The sequence below is a fragment of the Poeciliopsis prolifica genome, unplaced genomic scaffold, assembly GCF_027474105.1.
Source record: "Poeciliopsis prolifica strain line A6 unplaced genomic scaffold, Auburn_PproV2 SCAFFOLD004, whole genome shotgun sequence".
Classification (NCBI taxonomy): Eukaryota; Metazoa; Chordata; class Actinopteri; order Cyprinodontiformes; family Poeciliidae; genus Poeciliopsis; species Poeciliopsis prolifica.
Genome location: NW_026562379.1, coordinates 19,641,577 through 19,663,416, shown reverse-complemented (window position 1 = coordinate 19,663,416; position 21,840 = coordinate 19,641,577). Strand labels below are relative to the sequence as shown.

At 49.5% G+C, this 21,840-nt stretch overlaps 2 protein-coding genes across 2 annotated transcripts in view; both read left to right on the top strand.

Annotated features, from left to right (window-relative positions):
* The window catches only part of timm50 (translocase of inner mitochondrial membrane 50 homolog (S. cerevisiae)), a 14,740-nt gene extending 8,750 nt beyond the window's left edge, over nucleotides 1-5,990 (top strand). The window contains exons 4-11 of the mRNA XM_055028469.1: nucleotides 375-396; nucleotides 1,209-1,267; nucleotides 1,451-1,570; nucleotides 1,694-1,798; nucleotides 1,884-1,982; nucleotides 4,904-5,060; nucleotides 5,602-5,708; nucleotides 5,777-5,990. Of these exons, the coding sequence (XP_054884444.1) occupies nucleotides 375-396; nucleotides 1,209-1,267; nucleotides 1,451-1,570; nucleotides 1,694-1,798; nucleotides 1,884-1,982; nucleotides 4,904-5,060; nucleotides 5,602-5,708; nucleotides 5,777-5,875 (768 nt within the window). The 3' untranslated portion in view covers nucleotides 5,876-5,990. The remainder of the gene's footprint in view (nucleotides 1-374; nucleotides 397-1,208; nucleotides 1,268-1,450; nucleotides 1,571-1,693; nucleotides 1,799-1,883; nucleotides 1,983-4,903; nucleotides 5,061-5,601; nucleotides 5,709-5,776) is intronic.
* Nucleotides 5,991-9,195: 3,205 nt separating this feature from the next.
* Nucleotides 9,196-21,840, top strand: part of dlc (deltaC) — a 279,279-nt gene continuing 266,634 nt past the window's right edge. The window contains exons 1-4 of the mRNA XM_055028460.1: nucleotides 9,196-9,427; nucleotides 9,521-9,763; nucleotides 9,925-9,985; nucleotides 10,310-10,567. Coding sequence (XP_054884435.1) covers nucleotides 9,383-9,427; nucleotides 9,521-9,763; nucleotides 9,925-9,985; nucleotides 10,310-10,567 — 607 coding nt within the window. The 5' untranslated portion in view covers nucleotides 9,196-9,382. The remainder of the gene's footprint in view (nucleotides 9,428-9,520; nucleotides 9,764-9,924; nucleotides 9,986-10,309; nucleotides 10,568-21,840) is intronic.

Here is a 21,840-nt window from a genome sequence, read left to right as displayed (position 1 = left end):
GACACACACACACAGACACACACACACACAGACACACACACAGACAGCTGCAGTAGTTGGAAGGAAAAACTGCTGTTCTTCCTCATGTTGTGATTATTAGTTTTAACAGAAATGTGTTTTTATAAAATGATGTGAAATACAGCAGCAAACTTACTGAGTCTCACATTGGGCTCAAACAGAACCTGGACCCTCCACGGGGTTTAAAGGTCACCAGGTCGTGTACCTGGTCCAGCTGCAGTTCCGTGTTTGGCCACCAGGTGGAGCCCTCCGCTGGACGAGTCTTTTGATTCAGATCCAGGCTGCACTGATGAAACGATTCATTGAATGATTCTTTGATTAATGATTCATTTCTTCTTCTGCTGTTTGTCCTGCAGATTCCTGATGAGTTTGATAAAGGTGAGTCTGTTTGGAGTTTCCTGATCAGTCAGACGAACACATGACTGCGTGCGTTTAGTCCGGCTGGTTTTGGGCGTCTAGAACCTTTTGAACCCCAAACTGAACATCTAAAGTATGTTTTGGACCCCCGCAGAACCAGAACACCGGTCGAACAGCAAAAGTATTCATACGCCTGAAACCTTCCAGGTGCTGGAGGAAAATAAATGAACTCTGGGAGGAGGAGTTCCTCTGGATCAGCACTCCGCTCTGGTGTGTGTGTGTGACTGTGTGTGTGTGTGTGTGTGTGTGTGACTGTGTGTGTGTGTGTGTGTGACTGTGTGTGTGTGTGTGTGTGACTGTGTGTGTGTGTGTATGTGAGTGTGTGTGTGTGTGTGACTGTGTGTGTGTCTGTCTGTGTGTGTGTGTCTGTGTGTGTGTGTCTCTGTGTGTGTCTGTGTGTGTTTGTGTGTCTCTGTGTGTGTGTGTGTGTCTGTGTGTGTTTGTGTGTGTGTGTGTGTGTGTGTCTGTCTGTGTGTGTGTGTCTGTGTGTGTGTGTGTGTGTGGTTGTGTGTGTGTGTGTGTGTGTGTGTGTGTGTGTGTGTGTGTGTGTGTGTGTGTGTGTGTGTGTCGGCTCATTCAGCCGTTGTCATCGGATCGGATTCTTATCCCCACTGACCCGACCCGGTAGCGACGGGGTTCTGGTGCTGCATAGTCCTGATGGAAAACCCAGAAAGCCCAGCAGAACTGAGCCAGGCTGGTTGAAAGGGCATCAGAACCGGTCAGCAGAACCTGTGGCGGGTTTGGGTTCTGATGGGTGTTGTGTTCTGTTCCAGATCCGCCCGTCGTCCAGCAGCTCAGGAGAACTTACAAGTACTTCAAGGACTACCGACAGGTGAGCAGAACCGCCAGCTGGTTCTTCTGGAACCAGGAGCGGCAAAATGGCTGGTTCTGGTTCCTCCGGACTGGATCAGAACCTTCCACCAGGGGATTGTTTCCCAGCAGAACCAGATTCAGGAAGTTCTGCAGGTCCTGCGTGGTTCTGGAAGGTTCTGCAGCTTTGCCGTCTGTCCTCCAGATGATCATCGAGCCGACGAGTCCGAAGCTGCTTCCCGACCCGCTGAAGGAGCCGTACTACCAGCCGCCGTACACTCTGGTTCTGGAGCTGACCGACGTTCTGCTGCACCCGGAGTGGTCGGTGGGTCTCTCTATGACCTTTGACCTGTGCTGCGGCTTGCGTCGGAGCCTCCGATTTTCTCCGGTTCTGCTGTGAACCGGGTCGGTCGGAACCTGTAACCCGATCGTTGTGCTCTGTGCCCAGCTGTCCACCGGGTGGCGCTTCAAGAAGAGGCCCGGCATCGACTTCCTGTTCCAGCAGCTGGCGCCGCTCTACGAGATCGTCATCTTCACGGCCGAGACGGGCATGGTGAGCGACCCGAACACAGCGGGTCACACGGCGCCGTCCTGCAGCGACGGGTCAGAACCGAGCCGGGCTGTGTTTGTGTTCGCAGACGGCGTACCCTCTGATCGACAGCATCGACCCGCAGGGCTTCGTCATGTACCGCCTCTTCAGGGACGCCACGCGCTACATGGAGGGTCACCATGTCAAGGTCAGCTTCCGGGTCCAGAACCGGTCTGTCTGGCAGGTTCTGACTGTCGATGGCTTTATCTGTGGTGTTTGTGTGGAACGGGTCCCCAAAGTGGGTCCTGGAGGGCCGACATCCTGCATGTTGGTTTCAGTCACAACCTTTTCAGAATGTCAATGTTCTTCTGACGCCTGTGAAGTCCAGTTCACACGACTCCACTGTAGAATCGTCGGCCGATTCTCCAAACGTGAGACGCTGGCCCATTTAAAATGGGAGGTTTGACGGTTCAGGACGTTCCAGGTCCAGATCTGAAATCCCTTCAACTTCTGCACACCTGAATTCAGAGTGAATAAACATGGACGACGTTGAAGCAGTAACTTGAGTTTGTGGATTTATTTTAACCCAAAAAGGACGTCAGCAAAAATCAAAGCGTTGGATGAAGAACTGGAGCAAGAACCACAATAAGGAAGAGCTTTTTTTCCTCATAAATACAGAAATACTGCTTTTAATTTGTACATTTTTTCGGTTTTCTCGTTTAATTAACCGTTACCGTTTAACGCTGACCAACAGAACATCTGCATATACTGGATTGTTTCAGAAACTCAATGACTGAAGAGTAGCTGAAACTAGAAGACAGCACTTCCTGTTCATCAGTTTTCCTGTTTCCCTCCAATTGACTGCGAAAGGTTAACATATTCCAGCTCCTTTAATTGAAACCCAAATGGGAATTAATGGTAATTATTATATCATCGCTCCTGAAGCTGCGCAATATTTCTGCACTTATATCTTTTTCTCTATTTGCTCCTGTATCTAGACTACAAAGAGAATAACACAGCATAACAGTTTTTGTATTTTTCTCTGTTGCATTATTACTACAGAATGAAATCAAATGCCCCATTTCAGCCAGAGGTCAGAATGCACTTCTAAACCAGATGCAATAATTTAGATTTAAACAGATCCAATAGCTGCTCTGAACAAGGATAACGCTTTACTGATGGTTTGATGAGATCTAATTCCCTCCAAAGCTCATTTCATTCATCAGCTCTAACAGCAGCAGAAGCTTCCGGGTCCATTTGGCTCCAGCTTCTTTCTTTGTCATTTCTGTTGTGATTCTCTTCAGACGAAATGTTAAATGAACATTCGCGTTCTTTCCACCTGCAAACGATCTTCAGATGTCCAGCGCACTCTGAGTTGCTCCATGCCAGCTGTTCTGGGATTCCCCACCATGCTTACGTCACGCCGCTTTCTGATTGGCTACCAGGCAAACGAGCCAACACGATCAAACATGTTGAATATCCCTGATTAGCGGTTCCACCGTTGTGCCAACTGGACCCGGTCAGTCGTAGCACATCTCACACTACAGGACGATCGGTGACAGAACTCAGAACCGGGCCACAAAACCGTGTAGCGTGAACTGGGCTTGACGAGCCATCGGTCGATCCAGTTAAACCAGAGAGAACTGAGGATGTCGGCCCTCAGGGACCCACTTTGGGGACCCCTGCTGTGAAACAACAGAAATCGATGTATTATTATTTTCAGTTTTCTGATGAGGGAATTTTTAGATGGTTTATGTCCAGTCAGAAAGTTTTACCTGTGGGCCCCCCGCGGGTTGTGGAGGCCCCCGCGGGTTGTGGAGGCCCCCGCGGGTTGTGGAGGCCCCCGCGGGTTGTGGAGGCCCCCCGCGGGTTCTGGAGGCCCCCCGCGGGTTCTGGAGGCCCCGCGGGTTCTGGAGGCCCCCCGCGGGTTCTGGAGGCCCCCCCGCAGGTTCTGGAGGCCCCCCGCGGGTTCTGGAGGCCCCCCGCGGGTTGTGGAGGCCCCCCGCGGGTTGTGGAGGCCCCCGCGGGTTGTGGAGGCCCCTGCGGGTTCTGGAGGCCCCCCCGCAGGTTCTGGAGGCCCCCCGCGGGTTCTGGAGGCCCCCCCGCAGGTTCTGGAGGCCCCCCCGCAGGTTCTGGAGGCCCCCCGCGGGTTCTGGAGGCCCCCCGCGGGTTGTGGAGGCCCCCCGCGGGTTCTGGAGGCCCCCCCGCAGGTTCTGGAGGCCCCCCGCGGGTTCTGGAGGCCCCCCGCGGGTTGTGGAGGCCCCCGCGGGTTCTGGAGGCCCCCCCGCAGGTTCTGGAGGCCCCCGCGGGTTCTGGAGGCCCCCGCGGGTTCTGGAGGCCCCCCGCGGGTTCTGGAGGCCCCCCCGCAGGTTCTGGAGGCCCCCCGCGGGTTCTGGAGGCCCCCCGCGGGTTGTGGAGGCCCCCCGCGGGTTGTGGAGGCCCCCCGCGGTTGTGGAGGCCCCCGCGGGTTCTGGAGGCCCCCCCGCGGTTCTGGAGGCCCCCCCGCAGGTTCTGGAGGCCCCCGCGGGTTCTGGAGGCCCCCCCGCAGGTTCTGGAGGCCCCCCGCGGGTTCTGGAGGCCCCCCGCGGGTTGTGGAGGCCCCCGCGGGTTGTGGAGGCCCCCGCGGGTTGTGGAGGCCCCCGCGGGTTGTGGAGGCCCCCCGCGGGTTCTGGAGGCCCCCCGCGGGTTCTGGAGGCCCCCCGCAGGTTCTGGAGGCCCCCGCAGGTTCTGGAGGCCCCCCCGCAGGTTCTGGAGGCCCCCCCGCAGGTTCTGGAGGCCCCCGCAGGTTCTGGAGGCCCCCCCGCAGGTTCTGGAGGCCCCCCCGCAGGTTCTGGAGGCCCCCCGCGGGTTCTGGAGGCCCCCCGCGGGTTCTGGAGGCCCCCCGCGGGTTGTGGAGGCCCCCCGCGGGTTCTGGAGGCCCCCCGCGGGTTCTGGAGGCCCCCCGCGGGTTCTGGAGGCCCAGTATCCTGCATGTTTCGGTTCTTCCTGCTTCTCTACTGGTGGCTCCTTAGAGGAACACTGACCTGCTACGGGGCCTCCGGGCCCCCAGGAGGCATCGCTGAGCAGAACAGCGGGCGACCGCGTGGGGTCAGGTCCCAGTCGGCCGGTTCTGACCCGTCTGTCTTGCAGGACGTGTCGTGTCTGAACCGGGCCAGCAGCAAGGTGATCGTGGTGGACTGCAAGCGCGAGGCGTTCCAGCTGCAGCCCTTCAACGGCCTGGCGCTCAGGAAGTGGGACGGAAACTCCGACGACCGGACCCTCTACGACCTCGCCAACTTCTTGAAGGGTGAGCGGATCTGGACCCGACCCGGCGGCTCTGGTTCTGGACCTGAGCCAGAACTTAATTAATTTTAGTTCAAAATGATCAGAAATGTGAAACGAGTAAACTAAATCAGGATTTCAAAAGAGGAGGCGGCTCGGCCCGTTTGGATCTCTCAACAGAATCAAAGTTCTGATGGGTTCGAATGGGTCAGCATTGCATTTTTAGCCCAGAGCTAAAGCAGAACAATTTCTCTAAATTATGATGAGATTTTCTCACATTATTTCAATTTTCTTTCAATAATCAGAACCTTAAAGGGAAAATAAACCAGCAGAACATCTGGACTGTTTGACCCGTTTAAAATGATCCAGAACCAGAACCGAACATCAACTGGATCCAGATTCAATTCTTTCTGTTTCCAGTTACTCAGATTTTCTGAAGCGTTTCAGCGCCAGGTTTGGTCCAGATATGAGCAGAAAGCTGCGACGTTCCAGAACCGGTCGGGTCCGGGACCGACCCGGTTCTGGACCCGACCCGGACCTGACCCGGTGGGTTTCCCTCCCTGCAGCAATCGCTCTGAGCGGTGTGGACGACGTGCGCAGCGTCCTGGAGAACTACGCCCTGGAGGACGACCCCATCGAGGCCTTCAAACGCCGCCAGGCCCAGCTGGCCCAGGTGGGACGGTTCTGGTTCTGACCCGGTTCTGTTGTGGTTCTGGTTCTGACCCGGTGTCACCCTGGCAGGAGGAGCAGCAGCGCCTGGCGGACCTCTCCCAGCAGAAGAAGCCGCCTCTCTCTCTGGGCTCCATCGCGACCCGGTTCTGGCGCTCCAAGCAGCAGTGAGGCCCGCAGCCCCCCGACCCAGAAGGCGGGTTCTGGAAGCGGAGCGGGTTCTGGAAGCGGAGCGGGGCTCTGGAAGCCCCGGCCCCCTTCCTCTCTGTGTGTCCTGATTGGACCCAGGTGAGTTTGGACCTGCTGGAGGTCGGCGGCTGAACCAGAACCAGCTCTGGTTCCCTCCTCCACCCTGGACCGGACCTGGTATCGGTTCCCCCCGTCCTGCAGGGGGCGCAGTAACTCTGACAGTACAGAATAAATCACTGATGTTTAAATGTGAGCGGCGGTTCTGGTGGACGTTGGACCGGACCGGAACCGCTGGAGGAGCTGCTGCTGCGGTTCCGAAGCTTTCTGTCGGCTCATAAAGCTCCGAACGCAACAAACGTGGTGTGATTTTCCACCAGCTGAGCCCGGCAGGCCCGGTTCTGGGTTGGAACCGGACCTTCAGAACATCAGACCAATAAAAAGTTGAATAATAAACTCAGCCTTCTTCCTTCCACTCAACTTTCTCTGCTTGGACGCAGCTGTGAGCAGCCAGTCTCTGCTGGCCCGTCCCTCAGCCGGATCAGAACCAGAACTTTTCATTGCTCTGATGTAATATTCTGATATTTACTGGAATAAACTAGATTTTCAACCAGAACACTGATATTATTGATTATTGATTGATAACTGCGATTGAGTCATCAGAACGTCATGCTGTGGGCCCGTTGGTTCTGTTGGACACCTGATGGAGTTCTGGTCCAAATCTGAGGCGGAACCGTCCATGAAGACCAAGATTAAACATGAAACTTTAGTTTTGGATCAGAATTTTATCAGAACTTTGGTTTCCAGATTGAATGTAAACATTTTCACTGTTAGCCCGGTTCTGTTGGGTCAGAACCTGGAATACTTTTAGCCGGACCAGAACCTCAATGGAACCTGAAACTATTGAATCAGAAGTGATGATGATGATGATGATGATTGGACCTGCTGGTTCTGAGAGCCGATGTGTGAGTAGAGCTGCGAAGACCGGGCCGGTTCTGGTCGGAACCAGACGGTTCATCAGAACCTTCTGGCAGCAGTTCAAGTAAAAGTCGGTTCTGTTGGGTTTCAGCAGAATCTCCACTTTATGAATGTTCCGTTACTGGGTCAGCGGTTCTGGTTCGGTTCTACCCTTTGGTTCGGTTGGCTGAACCGGGCCGGACGCGGTTCTGTGCGGCAACGGAAGCTGCTGGGTCAGAACCAGAACCTGCGCCGGGTTCGGCTCCGCAGCAAACTGTGGGAGTCAGGAAGCCGCAACACCTTCGCTTCACACCCGCAGCTCGTCCCGCAACCAGCTGCGCCAAACAAAAGCCGCACTTCGCACGAGGCCGCGAAGTGCGCGCGCCGCCGCGGGGGGCGCGGAAGGCCGCGGCGCGTGGCGGGAACAGGAGGCCTTCCGCGCGGCTTGTTGGCACCTGCCAGGCGCTCAGCAGGTAGGTGTGAAAACCCCACGCGCTTCACACTCCACTCGCTCCCACGCAGGCGGAGGGAGGGGAACCTGCTGTGATCCTGTTGACATGGATCAGAACCGGGTCAGAACCGGGTCCGGACCGCGCAGCTCGCCTGAAGCGCTTTAAACTTTCCATTTGGTTCAATATGATCAAATATGTTACTTTACTTTGAAAAAAATCAAAACAGAATCACGAGACAACAAAAAATGATAATCCAGACCATAATAATCCAACCGGCCTGGGATTCACTGACCGGAAACGTTACACTCTGGACCGGAAATGCAAAAAACTGGTTGTAGAGAAGAGGCTGGGACATAAAGCTCTGCTGGTGCAGAACCGGGTCGTGTAGAACCGGGCTGTGCAGAACCGGGTCGTGTAGAACCGGGTCCTGTAGAACCCATGAAGTCTGAGCTGCTATCATCTGGTCTTATTTCCTGCTGGGATCATATGGATATTGAATCAGAGGGTCCACATGTGACCTCTGACCTTTAGGTGATACGTTTCCTATTGAAACGGAGAAATCTCAGTTCTTGTTGAGTTCTGCTGGACCTGAGGTCCATCAGAACCAGAACCAGCTCTGTGGTTATTCCATGTTGAAGCTCAGGAACATTTTGGACCCATCCTGGTCCAGAACTACGATTCTGTTCAAGACCCAGTTCCTGGCAGTAAGGAACCGGTTCTTCTTTCGGATCAGCAGTTAGTTTCGGTCCATTACGTCCTCGCGCCGCTTTGCTCCGCGCGCGTGTCGGTTCCGGTGCCGGTTCCGGCGCCTCAGCAGAGCTTCCCGCGGTCTCCAGGGCAACCGCCTCCTCCTCCGGGCGGGCACGCGCCGCACGCATCAGTTCTCACCTCAACAAAAGCTCGTGCGCCAAACGGCGCAGCGAGTTTCACACCCGCAGACAGAAGGAGGTGAGAAAGCAGGATGAAAGGACGGTCAGCTGACCAGCAGCCAATCAGAGACGGAACCGGGCTTTGTCATTTCTAACATCAAAGCGCCGCCGAGGTTCGCAACACGCGCTGAAAGCGTCACAACATCCGCAGAAGACCCGCTATCGAATATGCGCAAATAATCAGTCTGATGACGCTTTCTGGCGGCGCGTGCGCACTGCTCTACCTGTCCCCGGAGAGCCGCACGCGCTCTGCCGTCACTCATCGCTCCTTCATGATGGAGGCGCGTGCGTGTGAGCGTCTCGTGCCGTTGCACGCGCTGCTTTCTCAGGTAACAGATGAGCATGCGCACAGGCTGAGCTTACCTGTCCGCGGCTCACCTGGCACCGAACACTCAGCGGTTCTGGTTTCAGCCCAGAAAGTTCTGTTAGAACCAGCTGCAGCTTCTGGTCTGAATCTCCAGAACCTGCAGCTGGACGAGGTTCGGTCCAGGTGAGAGCAGACCGAACCTCCTGACCTCAGAACCAAGTTCTGCTTCTGCATCCAGAGGAACGGCTCCAGAACCAGAACCGGTCCATTTCGCGCTGACCTCCAGAACCAGAAGTTTGGTGTCAGTTCTGTTGGGTCGGGTGATCAGATGAGAGCTGCTTCCTGATTGGCTGCCTGAACAAGTTCGGTTCTGGAGCCATTCAGAAGAGGACGGGTCCAAACGGAACCACAGTGTTCAGAACTGTTTGTTGAGTGTGACGTGATTCAGAACCAGAAGTTGATGATCTGGAAGCAGGTCAGGTTCTGGGTCGGTCCGGACCGAACCTGTAGAGCTACTGTTATTACACCAGAACAGGAGATCCATCCTGGATCGGAACCGACCTGCTGTGGTTCAGGAGCCCCCTCCCCCTTCCCCCGGCTCCGCCCCCCCCTCTATAAAGCGGAGGTGAAGCGCAGCTGCCGCAGTCCAGAGTTCAAACTGCCGCACTTCAGTTTCTTTTCAGCGCAGAAAGTCGATCAGACCTGAAACCGCGTCTTCTTCTTCTGCTGCGACGTTTTCTACTTTTCCTTCTTCTTCTCTCGCTGCGCTTCTGCTTTTGTTCCTCCGCAGTTTTTTCATTTGATTTTTGGCGCAGATCAGCGAGCATCGGGCCGGCGGCGCTGCGACATGTTGCGGTTGTTCCTGCTCCTGCTGGCGGTGCCGGTGCAGACGGTGAGTGATTCCGACAGGTTCTGCCGGACCGGACCGGACCGGGAGTCCCGCGCCTTTACGCACAGAGACTGAAGTTTCCCTCCCCTCCTCCAGGTTCGGTCCACCAAGGCCGTGTTCGAGCTGAAGGTCCAGACCGTCAGGAGCTCCCGCAGCATCTGCGACCAGAACCCGGACTGCCGCATCTTTTTCCGCATGTGCCTCAAACATTCGCAGAGCGTCATCAGCCCCGAGCCGCCGTGCACGTACGGGAACGCGAGCAGCGCCGCGCTCCCCGCGGACCCCGGCTCCATCTCCGGGAGCGCGCCCATGAAGGTGAACGTCTCCTTCAAGTGGCCGGTGAGTGACCGGAACCGAACCGGTTCCGTTTAGGTGAACGGTTCTGTGTGAATCAGAATAGAAATGATTTAAAAATGTTTGCAGAAAAGTGTGAAAACAAGCCGTGTGACGTCAGCACGTCACTGACGGGTGATTGATTATTGATGATCGTCTCGCCGCAGGGCTCCTTCTCGCTGATTCTGGAGGTTTGGACCGCAGATTCCTCAGGTGTAAAGTCCACAGGTAACGAGCTGAGCGGCGCAGCGGCGCGTCCTGGCCGCCAGGGGGCGACAGAAAACATGTTCACAACGTCCCGCTGTTTGTTATTTGGGTTTTGATCCTTTTTGAGGAAAGAAATGTTCTAATCTTTAGGGATTCAGATGAATAAAATGATCAGGTTTATCTTCTGTTTTTATTGATTCTGAAAGTTTCGGTTGAACTTTAATCTTCCCGGTTAGAGGTGGAAACATCTGGCCCGCAGATACAGCAGAGGATGCTGGGAAAGTTTTCCTCTGGAAAGTCGAAGCGGTCGGAAGAGGCTGATGTTTGTGTCTGCTTGTTGCCCAGGCGACCAGCCGCGGATGCTGATCCGGGCGACCCGCCTCGGCAGCCAGGCGGTCGGGGAGGAGTGGTCGCAGCAGCTCCACCAGGCCGACCAGAGCGAACTGAGCTTCTCCTACCGGGTGGTGTGCATGGAGAATTACCACGGCGACGACTGCTCCACCCTGTGCCGGCCGCGCAGCGACGACTTCGGCCATTACGACTGCGACTCCCGGGGCCGGCGCCACTGCCTGGAGGGCTGGCAGGGCAACTACTGCACCGAGCGTGAGTTCATGTCCGACTCCCGGGAGAGCGGCGTGTCGCTAGCTGAGCCGCGCCGTCCTCGAACCAGAACCCCTTCTGCTGAGAGACGTTGTCTGTTACTGTGTTTAGCTCTGAGGTCTGTTGCTTTTGGTTTGGGGTAAACAGCCGAACCCCGACCCCAACCCCGACCCCAACCCCGACCCGAACCCCGACCCCAACCCCGACCCCCCCGACCTGGGCCTCCGACCCGAACCCCGACCCGAACCCCAACAACCGGGCCTCCGACCCGAACCCCGACCCCAACCCCGACCCGGGCCTCCGACCCGAACCCCGACCCGAACCCCAACCCGGGCCTCCGACCCGAACCCCGACCCCAACCCCGACCCGGGCCTCCGACCCGAACCCCGACCCGAAACCCGACCCGAACCCGACCCGAACCCCAACCCCAACCCCGACCCCAACCCCGACCCCAACCCCGACCCCAACCCCGACCCCAACCCCAACCCCAACCCCGACCCCAACCCCGACCCCAACCCCGACCCCAACCCCGACCCGGGCCTCCGACCCGAACCTTGACCCGAACCCCGACCCCAACCCCGACCCCAACCCCGACCCCAACCCCGACCCGAAACCCGACCCGAACCCGACCCGAACCCCGACCCCAACCCCGACCCGAACCCCGACCCAAACCCCGACCCGAACCCCGACCCAACCCCGACCCGGGCCTCCGACCCGAACCCCGACCCCAACCCCGACCCCAACCCCGACCCCAACCCCGACCCGAACCCCGACCCGACCCGACCCGGGCCTCCGACCCGAACCTTGACCCGAACCCCGACCCCAACCCCGACCCCAACCCCGACCCCAACCCCGACCCGAAACCCGACCCGAACCCCGACCCGAACCCCGACCCCAACCCCAACCCGAACCCCGACCCCAACCCCGACCCCAACCCCGACCCGAACCCCGACCCGGGCCTCCGACCCGAACCCCGACCCGAACCCCGACGGGCCGGGTTATTTACAGCAACTTTACCGACTCAGCAATAAATCTGACCCTAAAAATCAGAAACAAAATGGCTGTTGAGCTTTCAAAATAAAAAATGTTTCTGTTTGGTTTGAACAATTTTGACCATTTTTGACTCTCAGTCCAAACAGAATCAATTCAGCTCTGATAAATGATTCAAGGTGGCCAGAAGTTTTCACCACTCCAGCTTTTCCATATTTTGTCTCATTAGAATATTAGGGCCAGACTCTGGGTTCTGATTGGACCTTCAGTCCAATCAGAACCCAGAGTCTGATTGGACCTTCAGTCCAATCAGACTCTGGGTTCTGATTGGACCCTGAAACCCTCAGCTCAGCCTGCTCTAAACCCCTGGAGCGCTCTGCTGCTCCAGATCATCTCTGAACCTCTGAGGCGTCACAGAGCAGCTGGGATATCACTGGGATTAGATTAGATTAGATTAGATTAGATTAGATTAGATCAGATTACACACAGCTGGACTCAGAGAGTCATTATCAACCATCAAGCAACTTCTGAAGGCAGCTGGTTGAATTCAGAGTAAATACATTTACACACCACACTTTTCAGTTTATTTGTAAAAATTGTGTTGAATCAGGTTTAATTTTCTTTGTACTTCACAATTGAATTACATTCAATTCCAATGAAATATTCTTATGTTTATGGTTATAATGAGGCAAAATGTGCAAAAGTTCCAGGGTGTGAATACTTTCCTAAACGAACAGATTCAATAAAACCTAAATGCAATAAACGTTGTCTAAATAACTTAGAAATCTGTTTTTCGATGCTTCATCCAATTGATGCAACGATGCCAACATCAGTTCAGGTCACGTTGGTAAATTATCAACTTGAAACAAAAATGATAATAAACAAAACCATCATTTACCAAAACGCATCCGGATGAATCAGAGAAAAACTTCTGTTCCTCTGCAGCTAAAGCAGAAACAACATGGATCTACTAACAGTTCATCATTTTACATGTTAAGGTTGTTTTAGTTTTAATCTCAATCCTCAGATATTAACAAACCTCATAAATTATATTTATTCTCTTCTCTTAAATCATTTCTCCACCAGAAGCAAAATGTTTGTTCAGAGCTTTATAGATAATAGTTTTCTATGTACGATATCTTTAAAGTTTTATTAGAATAAAGAGTTTATTAATTGGCTCATGATATCCACATTATTAATAAGCCTAGTGGCTTTTTTGCAACTTCACTAAAATGATGTTTTACTTGCATTTTCTGAGATTTCTTAGGCAAATAAGGCAAACCTTTAGCATTTATTCAACCTTGTATTGTAAACAACATTCCAGTAGTTTTGGCAACTTTATGTCTAATATATTCAGTATTAGACATAAATACTGAATATTTATGTCTAATACTGAGTTTATTGCCTATAATAATCCCTAAAACTGCTATAAAGTTCATCACTTTCAACTTCACATTATTATAATTATTGTAATGTAATCTAATCATGTTTTCTACTGTTTTCATTATTTAATCCATATTTTTACCAGAAAAATTTTTTGTTTCATCAGACATTAGAAACTTCAAAATACTGAAAATCATCATTAAAATAAAGTATAAATAATTTACTGTAAAACAAATCTATAAATTCTAGATCTATAAACTCTAGATCTATAAACTCTAGATCTATAAACACTTTCTCTATAAACTCTAGATCTATAAACTCTAGATCTATAAGCTCTAGATCTATAAACACTTTCTCTATAAACTCTAGATCTATAAACTCTAGATCTATAAGCTCTAGATCTATGAACACTTTCTCTATAAACTCTAGATCTATAAGCTCTAGATCTATAAACACTTTCTCTATAAACTCTAGATCTATAAACACTTTCTCTATAAACTCTAGATCTATAAACACTTTCTCTAAAAACTCTAGATCTATAAACACTTTCTCTATAAACTCTAGATCTATAAACACTTTCTCTAAAAACTCTAGATCTATGAACACTTTCTCTATAAACTCTAGATCTATAAGCTCTAGATCTATGAACACTTTCTCTATAAACTCTAGATCTATGAACACTTTCTCTATAAACTCTAGATCTATAAGCTCTAGATCTATGAACACTTTCTCTATAAACTCTAGATCTATAAACACTTTCTCTATAAACTCTAGATCTATAAGCTCTAGATCTATGAACACTTTCTCTATAAACTCTAGATCTATGAACACTTTCTCTATAAACTCTAGATCTATAAACTCTAGATCTATAAGCTCTAGATCTATGAACACTTTATAAGCTCTAGATCTATAAACACTTTCTCTATAAACTCTAGATCTATAAACTCTAGATCTATAAACACTTTCTCTATAAACTCTAGATCTATAAACACTTTCTATAAACTCTAGATCTATAAACACTTTCTCTATAAGCTCTAGATCTATAAACACTTTCTCTATAAACTCTAGATCTATAAACACTTTCTCTATAAACTCTAGATCTATAAACACTTTCTCTATAAACTCTAGATCTATAAGCTCTAGATCTATAAACACTTTCTCTATAAACTCTAGATCTATGAACACTTTCTCTATAAACTCTAGATCTATAAACTCTAGATCTATAAGCTCTAGATCTATAAACACTTTCTCTATAAACTCTAGATCTATAAACACTTTCTCTATAAACTCTAGATCTATAAACACTTTCTCTATAAACTCTAGATCTATAAACACTTTCTCTATAAACTCTAGATCTATAAACACTTTCTCTATAAACTCTAGATCTATAAACACTTTCTCTATAAACTCTAGATCTATAAACTCTAGATCTATAAACACTTTCTCTATAAACTCTAGATCTATAAACACTTTCTCTATAAACTCTAGATCTGTAAGCTCTATATCTGTAAACTGGAGCAGTAGATGTCCTTCATTTTGGGGCATCGTAATCGGCCGATTCTGACATGTGAAGCTGATCTGATGTCCATCATGATGTCCATCATCTCTGTCCTTGTGCAGAGACAGTTGGACTGACAGACCAGGTCAGTCTCAACATTTACAGCTAATATTCACTGTTAGCAACTCAGAGACTTTGCTGCTACATTCAGAAACTTTTCAGACTCAATAAATTCATATGAGCCAAAATCAGCAGGTCAAAGGTCAGAAAACTGCAATCACTGCAGAAACACATTCAATTCATTTCTCTTCAGCTCCAATAGCTAACATGTCATTTATACCATGTGAGTCTTTCTGCCCTGGAATGTGGACCAGTACCGGGTTGGTTCTGGTACCGGTACCGGGTCGGTTCTGGTACCGGTACCGGGTCGGTTCTGGTACCGGTACCGGGTCGGTTCTGAGCCTCCAGATGATTTTAAATGAAGTTTCTCATAACTTAGAAGTTGATGTAAAATAATGTTTGTTGCTGAGCAGCAAACAGCAAATCAGCTGCTGCAGCAAATCAGCTGCTGCAGCAAATCAGCTGCTGCAGCAAATCAGCTGCTGCAGCAAATCAGCTGCTGCAGCAAATCAGCTGCTGCAGCAAATCAGCTGCTGCAGCAAATCAGCCTGATTTGCTGCTATTTTTGCTTAATATCTTGAAAGGTCCTCAGGAGCCTTTATGAAATAAGTCATTGTTTATATTTTACCAAACCCTTTTCAATCCATTTTTAAAAGTATTTTCTGTTTGATTTGGGGTAAAATCTTGGACCATCTGACTGGTAAACAGGACTTCATTGTTTTGACCAGGTCTTAAATGCAGGTTCAGAACATGGATTGAGTTCTTTAAGGTCTTTTATGAAGTCAATATTTCTAATTGCAAAGGGACACCACTGTTTATACATTCAATCTCTTCCATCTTGCTTTGTAGGAGGAGTCACAGATCTCCACCAATGGGTTTATTCGGGCTGCTTGGTAGTAGTTTCTCATGTTGGGAAGTGCAAGGCCTCCTTTACTTTTACTCAGCTGTAAAGTTTTAAATCTGGTCCTTGGTTGTTTCTCTTGCCAAATGAATCTTGAAATCGGTTTGTCAATTTCTTAGATCATAGATTTGGCTGGTTCTACTGGCAGTGTTTGAAAAAAGTAAAGTATTTTTGGCAGCATCATCATTTTGAAAGCTTCTGTTCGTTGCGTGAGACCCAGATAGGGCAACAAGCTCCATCTGGATATGTCACTTTTAATTTGAGTTATTAATGGGTTATAGTTTGCTGGGACAATATTCCTTGGGTCTTTAGGAATGATCACTCCAAGTATATAATTGAGTCCATGTTCCAATTTATTTTGAAATTTTCTGAATCAATATTGTTGGGTGAATATTTGAAAACTTCCCATTTTGCCAAGCAGATTAAAATATCATCCACAAAGAGCACTAATTTTTGTTCATTATGGGTTATTTTTATGCCATGTATCTTAGTGCTTTGCCGAATCCATTGTTCAATAAAAATGGGGAATAGCAGTGCAGACATGAACATCTTTGTCTGCACCCTTGTTCAATTTTTATTTCTTCTGATAATCCCCGTTAATCCGAATCTTACCTGTAGGTTTGTTGTACAGTTCCTGAATTATCTTTATAAATCTATTAGAAAAGTAGAATTGGGACAAGACTCTGTATAAGAATGAGCAGTATCTTCTAATGTTGTCTCTGTTCCTTATGAACCCTGTCTGGTCTAAATTTATGATTTCTGGGAGGATATGTTCTAGTCTTTTGGCTAATATGATGTGAACATTTTATAATCTTCATTAAGTAGGCTGATTGGATGGTAATTTGACAGTTTAGTTTATTTAGGAATCTGTCCCATTTCGAACCCAGTTAAATGTTCTCAGGAGAACAGGAGAGCTGATACCACTCAGCATTAAATCCATCAGGTCCCGGTGATTTATTAAGTTTTAATCTATTTATTGCTTTTTCAGTTTCTTGTGGTGTTATATTTTTGGTCAGGGCTTCATTTTGTTCATTTGATATTGTAGGCAGCAACGATTCATTCGTTCAAATTCAGTCCTCAAGAATTTTGAGGACTTTGGGCTTGTTTCACAGTAACTCTACCTTAAGAATAAGAGTTTTTTCTGTATATTGGTCTGTAATTCTTGATTGATTTCATCCCTGGTTTGCTTTATTTTTTGTAATGTTTTTAAGTCTACTTTGATTTTATTTTTTTTTCTCCAATTCAGCCAATTCGAGTTCCATCCATCCATTTTCCGATCATCCTTCTCCCTAACGGGGTCGGGAGTTGCTGCTCCAGCTGCGTTCCGGGCGAGAGGCGGGGTCACCTGGACAGGGCGGGGTCACCTGGACAGGGCGGGGTCACCTGGACAGGGCGGGGTCACCTGGACAGGGCGGGGTCACCTGGACAGGGCGGGGTCACCTGGACAGGTCACCAGTCTGTCGCAGGGCAACACAGAGACAAACAGAACAAACAACCATGCACTCACACATAGGGAGAATTAGGGAAGGCCAATTACTGTGGAGGAAGCCGGAGAACCGGAGAGAACCCACCATGCACAGGGAGAACATGCAGACTCCGTGCAGAAAGACCCCGGGCCGGGAATCGAACCAAGGACCTCCTTGCTGCAAGGCAACAGAGCTACCCACTGCACCACTGTGCAGCCCCAATTCAAGTTCCAATTTATTTAATTTTTCTTGTCTTGTTTTTTTATAAGAGACGATTTTGCAATTATTTCCCTCTTAGAGCAGCTTTACATGCATCCCATAATATTACAGGAGAGACTTCTCCATTGTCGCTGTCCTGCATATGTGTCTGAATTTCTTGTCTTAAATCTTCTTTAGTTTTGCCCTTGAGTATGCTAAACGGGGATTTTGTTTTGTTAATATTTACTTTAATTTAAAGAGGCCAATGATCAGAGAGGTCCATCAGCCCAATATGACATTTTCCCACTTGTCCTAAGTTCCTGTTGTACATGAAGAAGTAATCAGTTCTTGAATATAAATGGCTCAGTAGAACGCATCGTTCCTCTTTCTGGGGTTGAGTTCACGCCAAACGTCATCAGATCTCTGAGGGTTTTCCTGATCTTCCTGCCTATACTGCTATGAACTCTGGTTGTTTAGAGGCATTTAGTCTTACAGTAAAGCCTCCACCACAGACTACTAGTCCATGTGATTTATTCATCACCATATCAAAGACATGTCAATAAAATGTCCACTCTGAACATATACATTAATAAAAGTAATCTCTTGTCCATCAAGTCTGCCCACTACTATATGATATCTACCATCTTTGTCTTTATATTCCTGGATCATCTCAAATGTGATCTTCTGGGATATTAAGGTTGCCTCCGCCCTTCTACGACCTGATTTATAACTTTAACCTCTGAGAGATGGGTTTCCTGGAGGAACACCACCTCTGCTCTTTCTTTGTTCATTTTTCCTAATATTTTTGCCCTTTTTATTGGGTTAAGAACTCATTTTATATGATAGGTTGTGATTCATAGTGGTGATAATGGATTCATATCACTGGATATTCAGAACAAGTAAAATAAGTGACAACCCTAGTCTACTCAATAACAAACAGATGTGAACAAATCGAACATTTTAGCTTTGTAAACCAAGCTAACACATGTGCATTTAAAGACTTCCTTTCCACTGGTCAGTGTATTAACAGTGTTAACAGTGTAATAGTTTGTGAGGCTTTTGAGGGAGAACCAGCAACTCCGTGGCTCAAAGGCCCTCTGGTGGCGTTACCTGTTGATAGCGATCCATTTTCTCGGTGTGGTCCCGACTCCAAATAACATCCAGACAGAAGAGCAATAATAATAAAAACAAATAAAGACCGGAATATGCTTGATCCATCTGCTTCTATGGTTGTGTTTGTCCTCTTCTAAACTCGTCCAGTTTCTTCTTGTATCCTCCCGCGATCCATTTCGTGGGCGATCCTTGTCGTTCTTTCCCGATTTGGTCCACATGGTGTTCCTGATCTTGTCAGCCCACGTCATGGATGGCTGGATGACGGTGATTTGAAAACCTCGATCCACCATGATTTTGTTGCTTCAGCGGCAGAGTTGTAGACACGCATGTTGTTCTCGTAGAATCCTCTCAACTTGGCCGGGAACAGGGTTTGGAATTTGATCTTCTTTTCTGTGAGGACCCGCTTCACTTTTAGGTTCTCACGTCGCCGTTTTACCACATGTGGAGCATAATTACATTCTTTTTTCCCTCAGCATGAAGCCTTTCTTTTGCCAAGCTCGTTTTAATATTTTGTCTTTGACTTTGGATGTGGTGAACTTTACTATTATTGACCGCGGGGGATCTCTGGTGGGTCTCAGGTGGATCTCTGGTGGATCTCTGGTGGATCTCTGGTGGATCTCAGGTTTATTAACATCTGGTGGATCTCTGGTGGATCTCTGGTGGATCTCAGGTTTATTAACATCTGGTGGATCTCTGGTGGAGCTCTGGTGGATCTCTGGTGGATCTCAGGTTTATTAACATCTGGTGGATCTCTGGTGGATCTCTAGTGGATCTCTGGTGGAGCTCTGGTGGATCTCTGGTGGATCTCAGGTTTATTAACATCTGGTGGATCTCTGGTGGATCTCTAGTGGATCTCTGGTGAATCTCTAGTGGATCTCTGGTGGAGCTCTGGTGGAGCTCTGGTGGATCTCAGGTTTATTAACATCTGGTGGATCTCTGGTGGATCTCTAGTGGATTTCTGGTGGAGCTCTGGTGGATCTCTGGTGGATCTCTGGTGGATTTCTGGTGGATCTCAGGTTTATTAACATCTGGTGGATCTCTGGTGGATCTCTGGTGGATCTCTAGTGGATCTCTGGTGAATCTCTAGTGGATCTCTGGTGGAGCTCTGGTGGATCTCTGGTGGATCTCAGGTTTATTAACATCTGGTGGATCTCTGGTGGATCTCTAGTGGATTTCTGGTGGAGCTCTGGTGGATCTCTGGTGGATCTCTGGTGGATCTCTGGTGGATCTCAGGTTTATTAACATCTGGTGGATCTCTGGTGGATCTCAGGTTTATTAACATCTGGTGGATCTCTGGTGGATCTCTGGTGGATCTCTGGTGGATCTCAGGTGGATCTCTGGTGGATCTCAGGTGGATCTCTGGTGGATCTCTGGTGGATCTCTGGTGGATCTCAGGTTTATTAACATCTGGTGGATCTCTGGTGGATCTCTAGTGGATCTCTGGTGGAGCTCTGGTGGATCTCAGGTTTATTAACATCTGGTGGAGCTCTGGTGGATCTCAGGTTTATTAACATCTGGTGGATCTCTGGTGGATCTCTAGTGGATCTCTGGTGGATCTCTGGTGGATCTCTGGTGGATCTCTGGTGGATCTCTGGTGGATCTCTGGTGGATCTCTGGTGGATCTCAGGTTTATTAACATCTGGTGGATCTCTGGTGGATCTCTAGTGGATCTCTGGTGGAGCTCTGGTGGATCTCAGGTTTATTAACATCTGGTGGATCTCTGGTGGATCTCTAGTGGATCTCTGGTGGAGCTCTGGTGGATCTCAGGTTTATTAACATCTGGTGGATCTCTAGTGGATCTCTGGTGGAGCTCTGGTGGATCTCAGGTGGATCTCTGGTGGATCTCAGGTTTATTAACATCTGGTGGATCTCTGGTGGATCTCTAGTGGATCTCTGGTGGAGCTCTGGTGGATCTCTAGTGGATCTCTGGTGGAGTTCTGGTGGATCTCTGGTGGATCTCAGGTTTATTAACATCTGGTGGATCTCTGGTGGAGCTCTGGTGGATCTCTGGTGGATCTCAGGTTTATTAACATCTGGTGGATCTCTAGTGGATCTCTGGTGGATCTCTAGTGGATTTCTGGTGGAGCTCTGGTGGATCTCTGGTGGATCTCAGGTTTATTAACATCTGGTGGATCTCTAGTGGATCTCTGGTGGAGCTCTGGTGGATCTCAGGTGGATCTCTGGTGGATCTCAGGTTTATTAACATCTGGTGGATCTCTGGTGGATCTCTAGTGGATCTCTGGTGGAGCTCTGGTGGATCTCTGGTGGATCTCAGGTTTATTAACATCTGGTGGATCTCTGGTGGATCTCTGGTGGATCTCTAGTGGATTTCTGGTGGAGCTCTGGTGGATCTCTGGTGGATCTCAGGTTTATTAACATCTGGTGGATCTCTGGTGGAGCTCTGGTGGATCTCTGGTGGATCTCAGGTTTATTAACATCTGGTGGATCTCTAGTGGATCTCTGGTGGATCTCTAGTGGATTTCTGGTGGAGCTCTGGTGGATCTCTGGTGGATCTCAGGTTTATTAACATCTGGTGGATCTCTGGTGGATCTCTGGTGGAGCTCTGGTGGATCTCTGGTGGATCTCAGGTTTATTAACATCTGGTGGATCTCTGGTGGAGCTCTGGTGGAGCTCTGGTGGATCTCTGGTGGATCTCAGGTGGATCTCTGGTGGATCTCAGGTGGATCTCTGGTGGATCTCAGGTGGATCTCAGGTTTATTAACATCTGGTGGATCTCTGGTGGATCTCAGGTTTATTAACATCTGGTGGATCTCTGGTGGATCTCTGGTGGATCTCAGGTTTATTAACATCTGGTGGATCTCTGGTGGATCTCTGGTGGATCTCTAGTGGATCTCTGGTGGAGCTCTGGTGGATCTCTGGTGGATCTCTGGTGGAGCTCTGGTGGATCTCTAGTGGATCTCTGGTGAATCTCTAGTGGATCTCTGGTGGAGCTCTGGTGGATCTCAGGTTTATTAACATCTGGTGGATCTCTAGTGGATCTCTGGTGGAGCTCTGGTGGATCTCTAGTGGATCTCTGGTGGATTTCTGGTGGATCTCTGGTGGATCCCTGGTGGATCTCTAGTGGATCTCTGGTGGATCTCTGGTGGATCTTTGGGACCCAGAGAGCGGTGAGCCTCTCAATGCTCAGGTCGAAGCTCAGCTCGATGTAGTAGATTCTCTATGAAGGCTGGGATAGATGGTGAGCCGTCCTCTCCACAATGCCGTGGAGCCTCATGCTTTCCCGTCTCGATCTCCCCTCCAGCTTCAATAGCTTAGCTTCGAACTCGTCCTACTTAGCTTCAGAGCTACTTCTTCGAGCTGCTGAATCCTGTTCTCTGCTTCCAGGATGCGCGTTTGCCTCGTCCAGTCTTCTGTTTACATTCTTTATTTCCTCTTGAACCTCTCGGAAGCCCTCACCATTTTCCCGACGTGATTCTCTTAACTCTTTGAGAATAGTTTGCAGATTGACTGTCTCATTGGCTAAATTGTTAGCCGCTAAAGATGCTTCCGAGCCCGAGCGGTTGGCCATGTCGTTCATATCTTCTTCTCTCAGCAATGATTGCCGAGTCAGCAGAGTGCTCTTTGGTTTAGGTTTGGGCATTTCGAT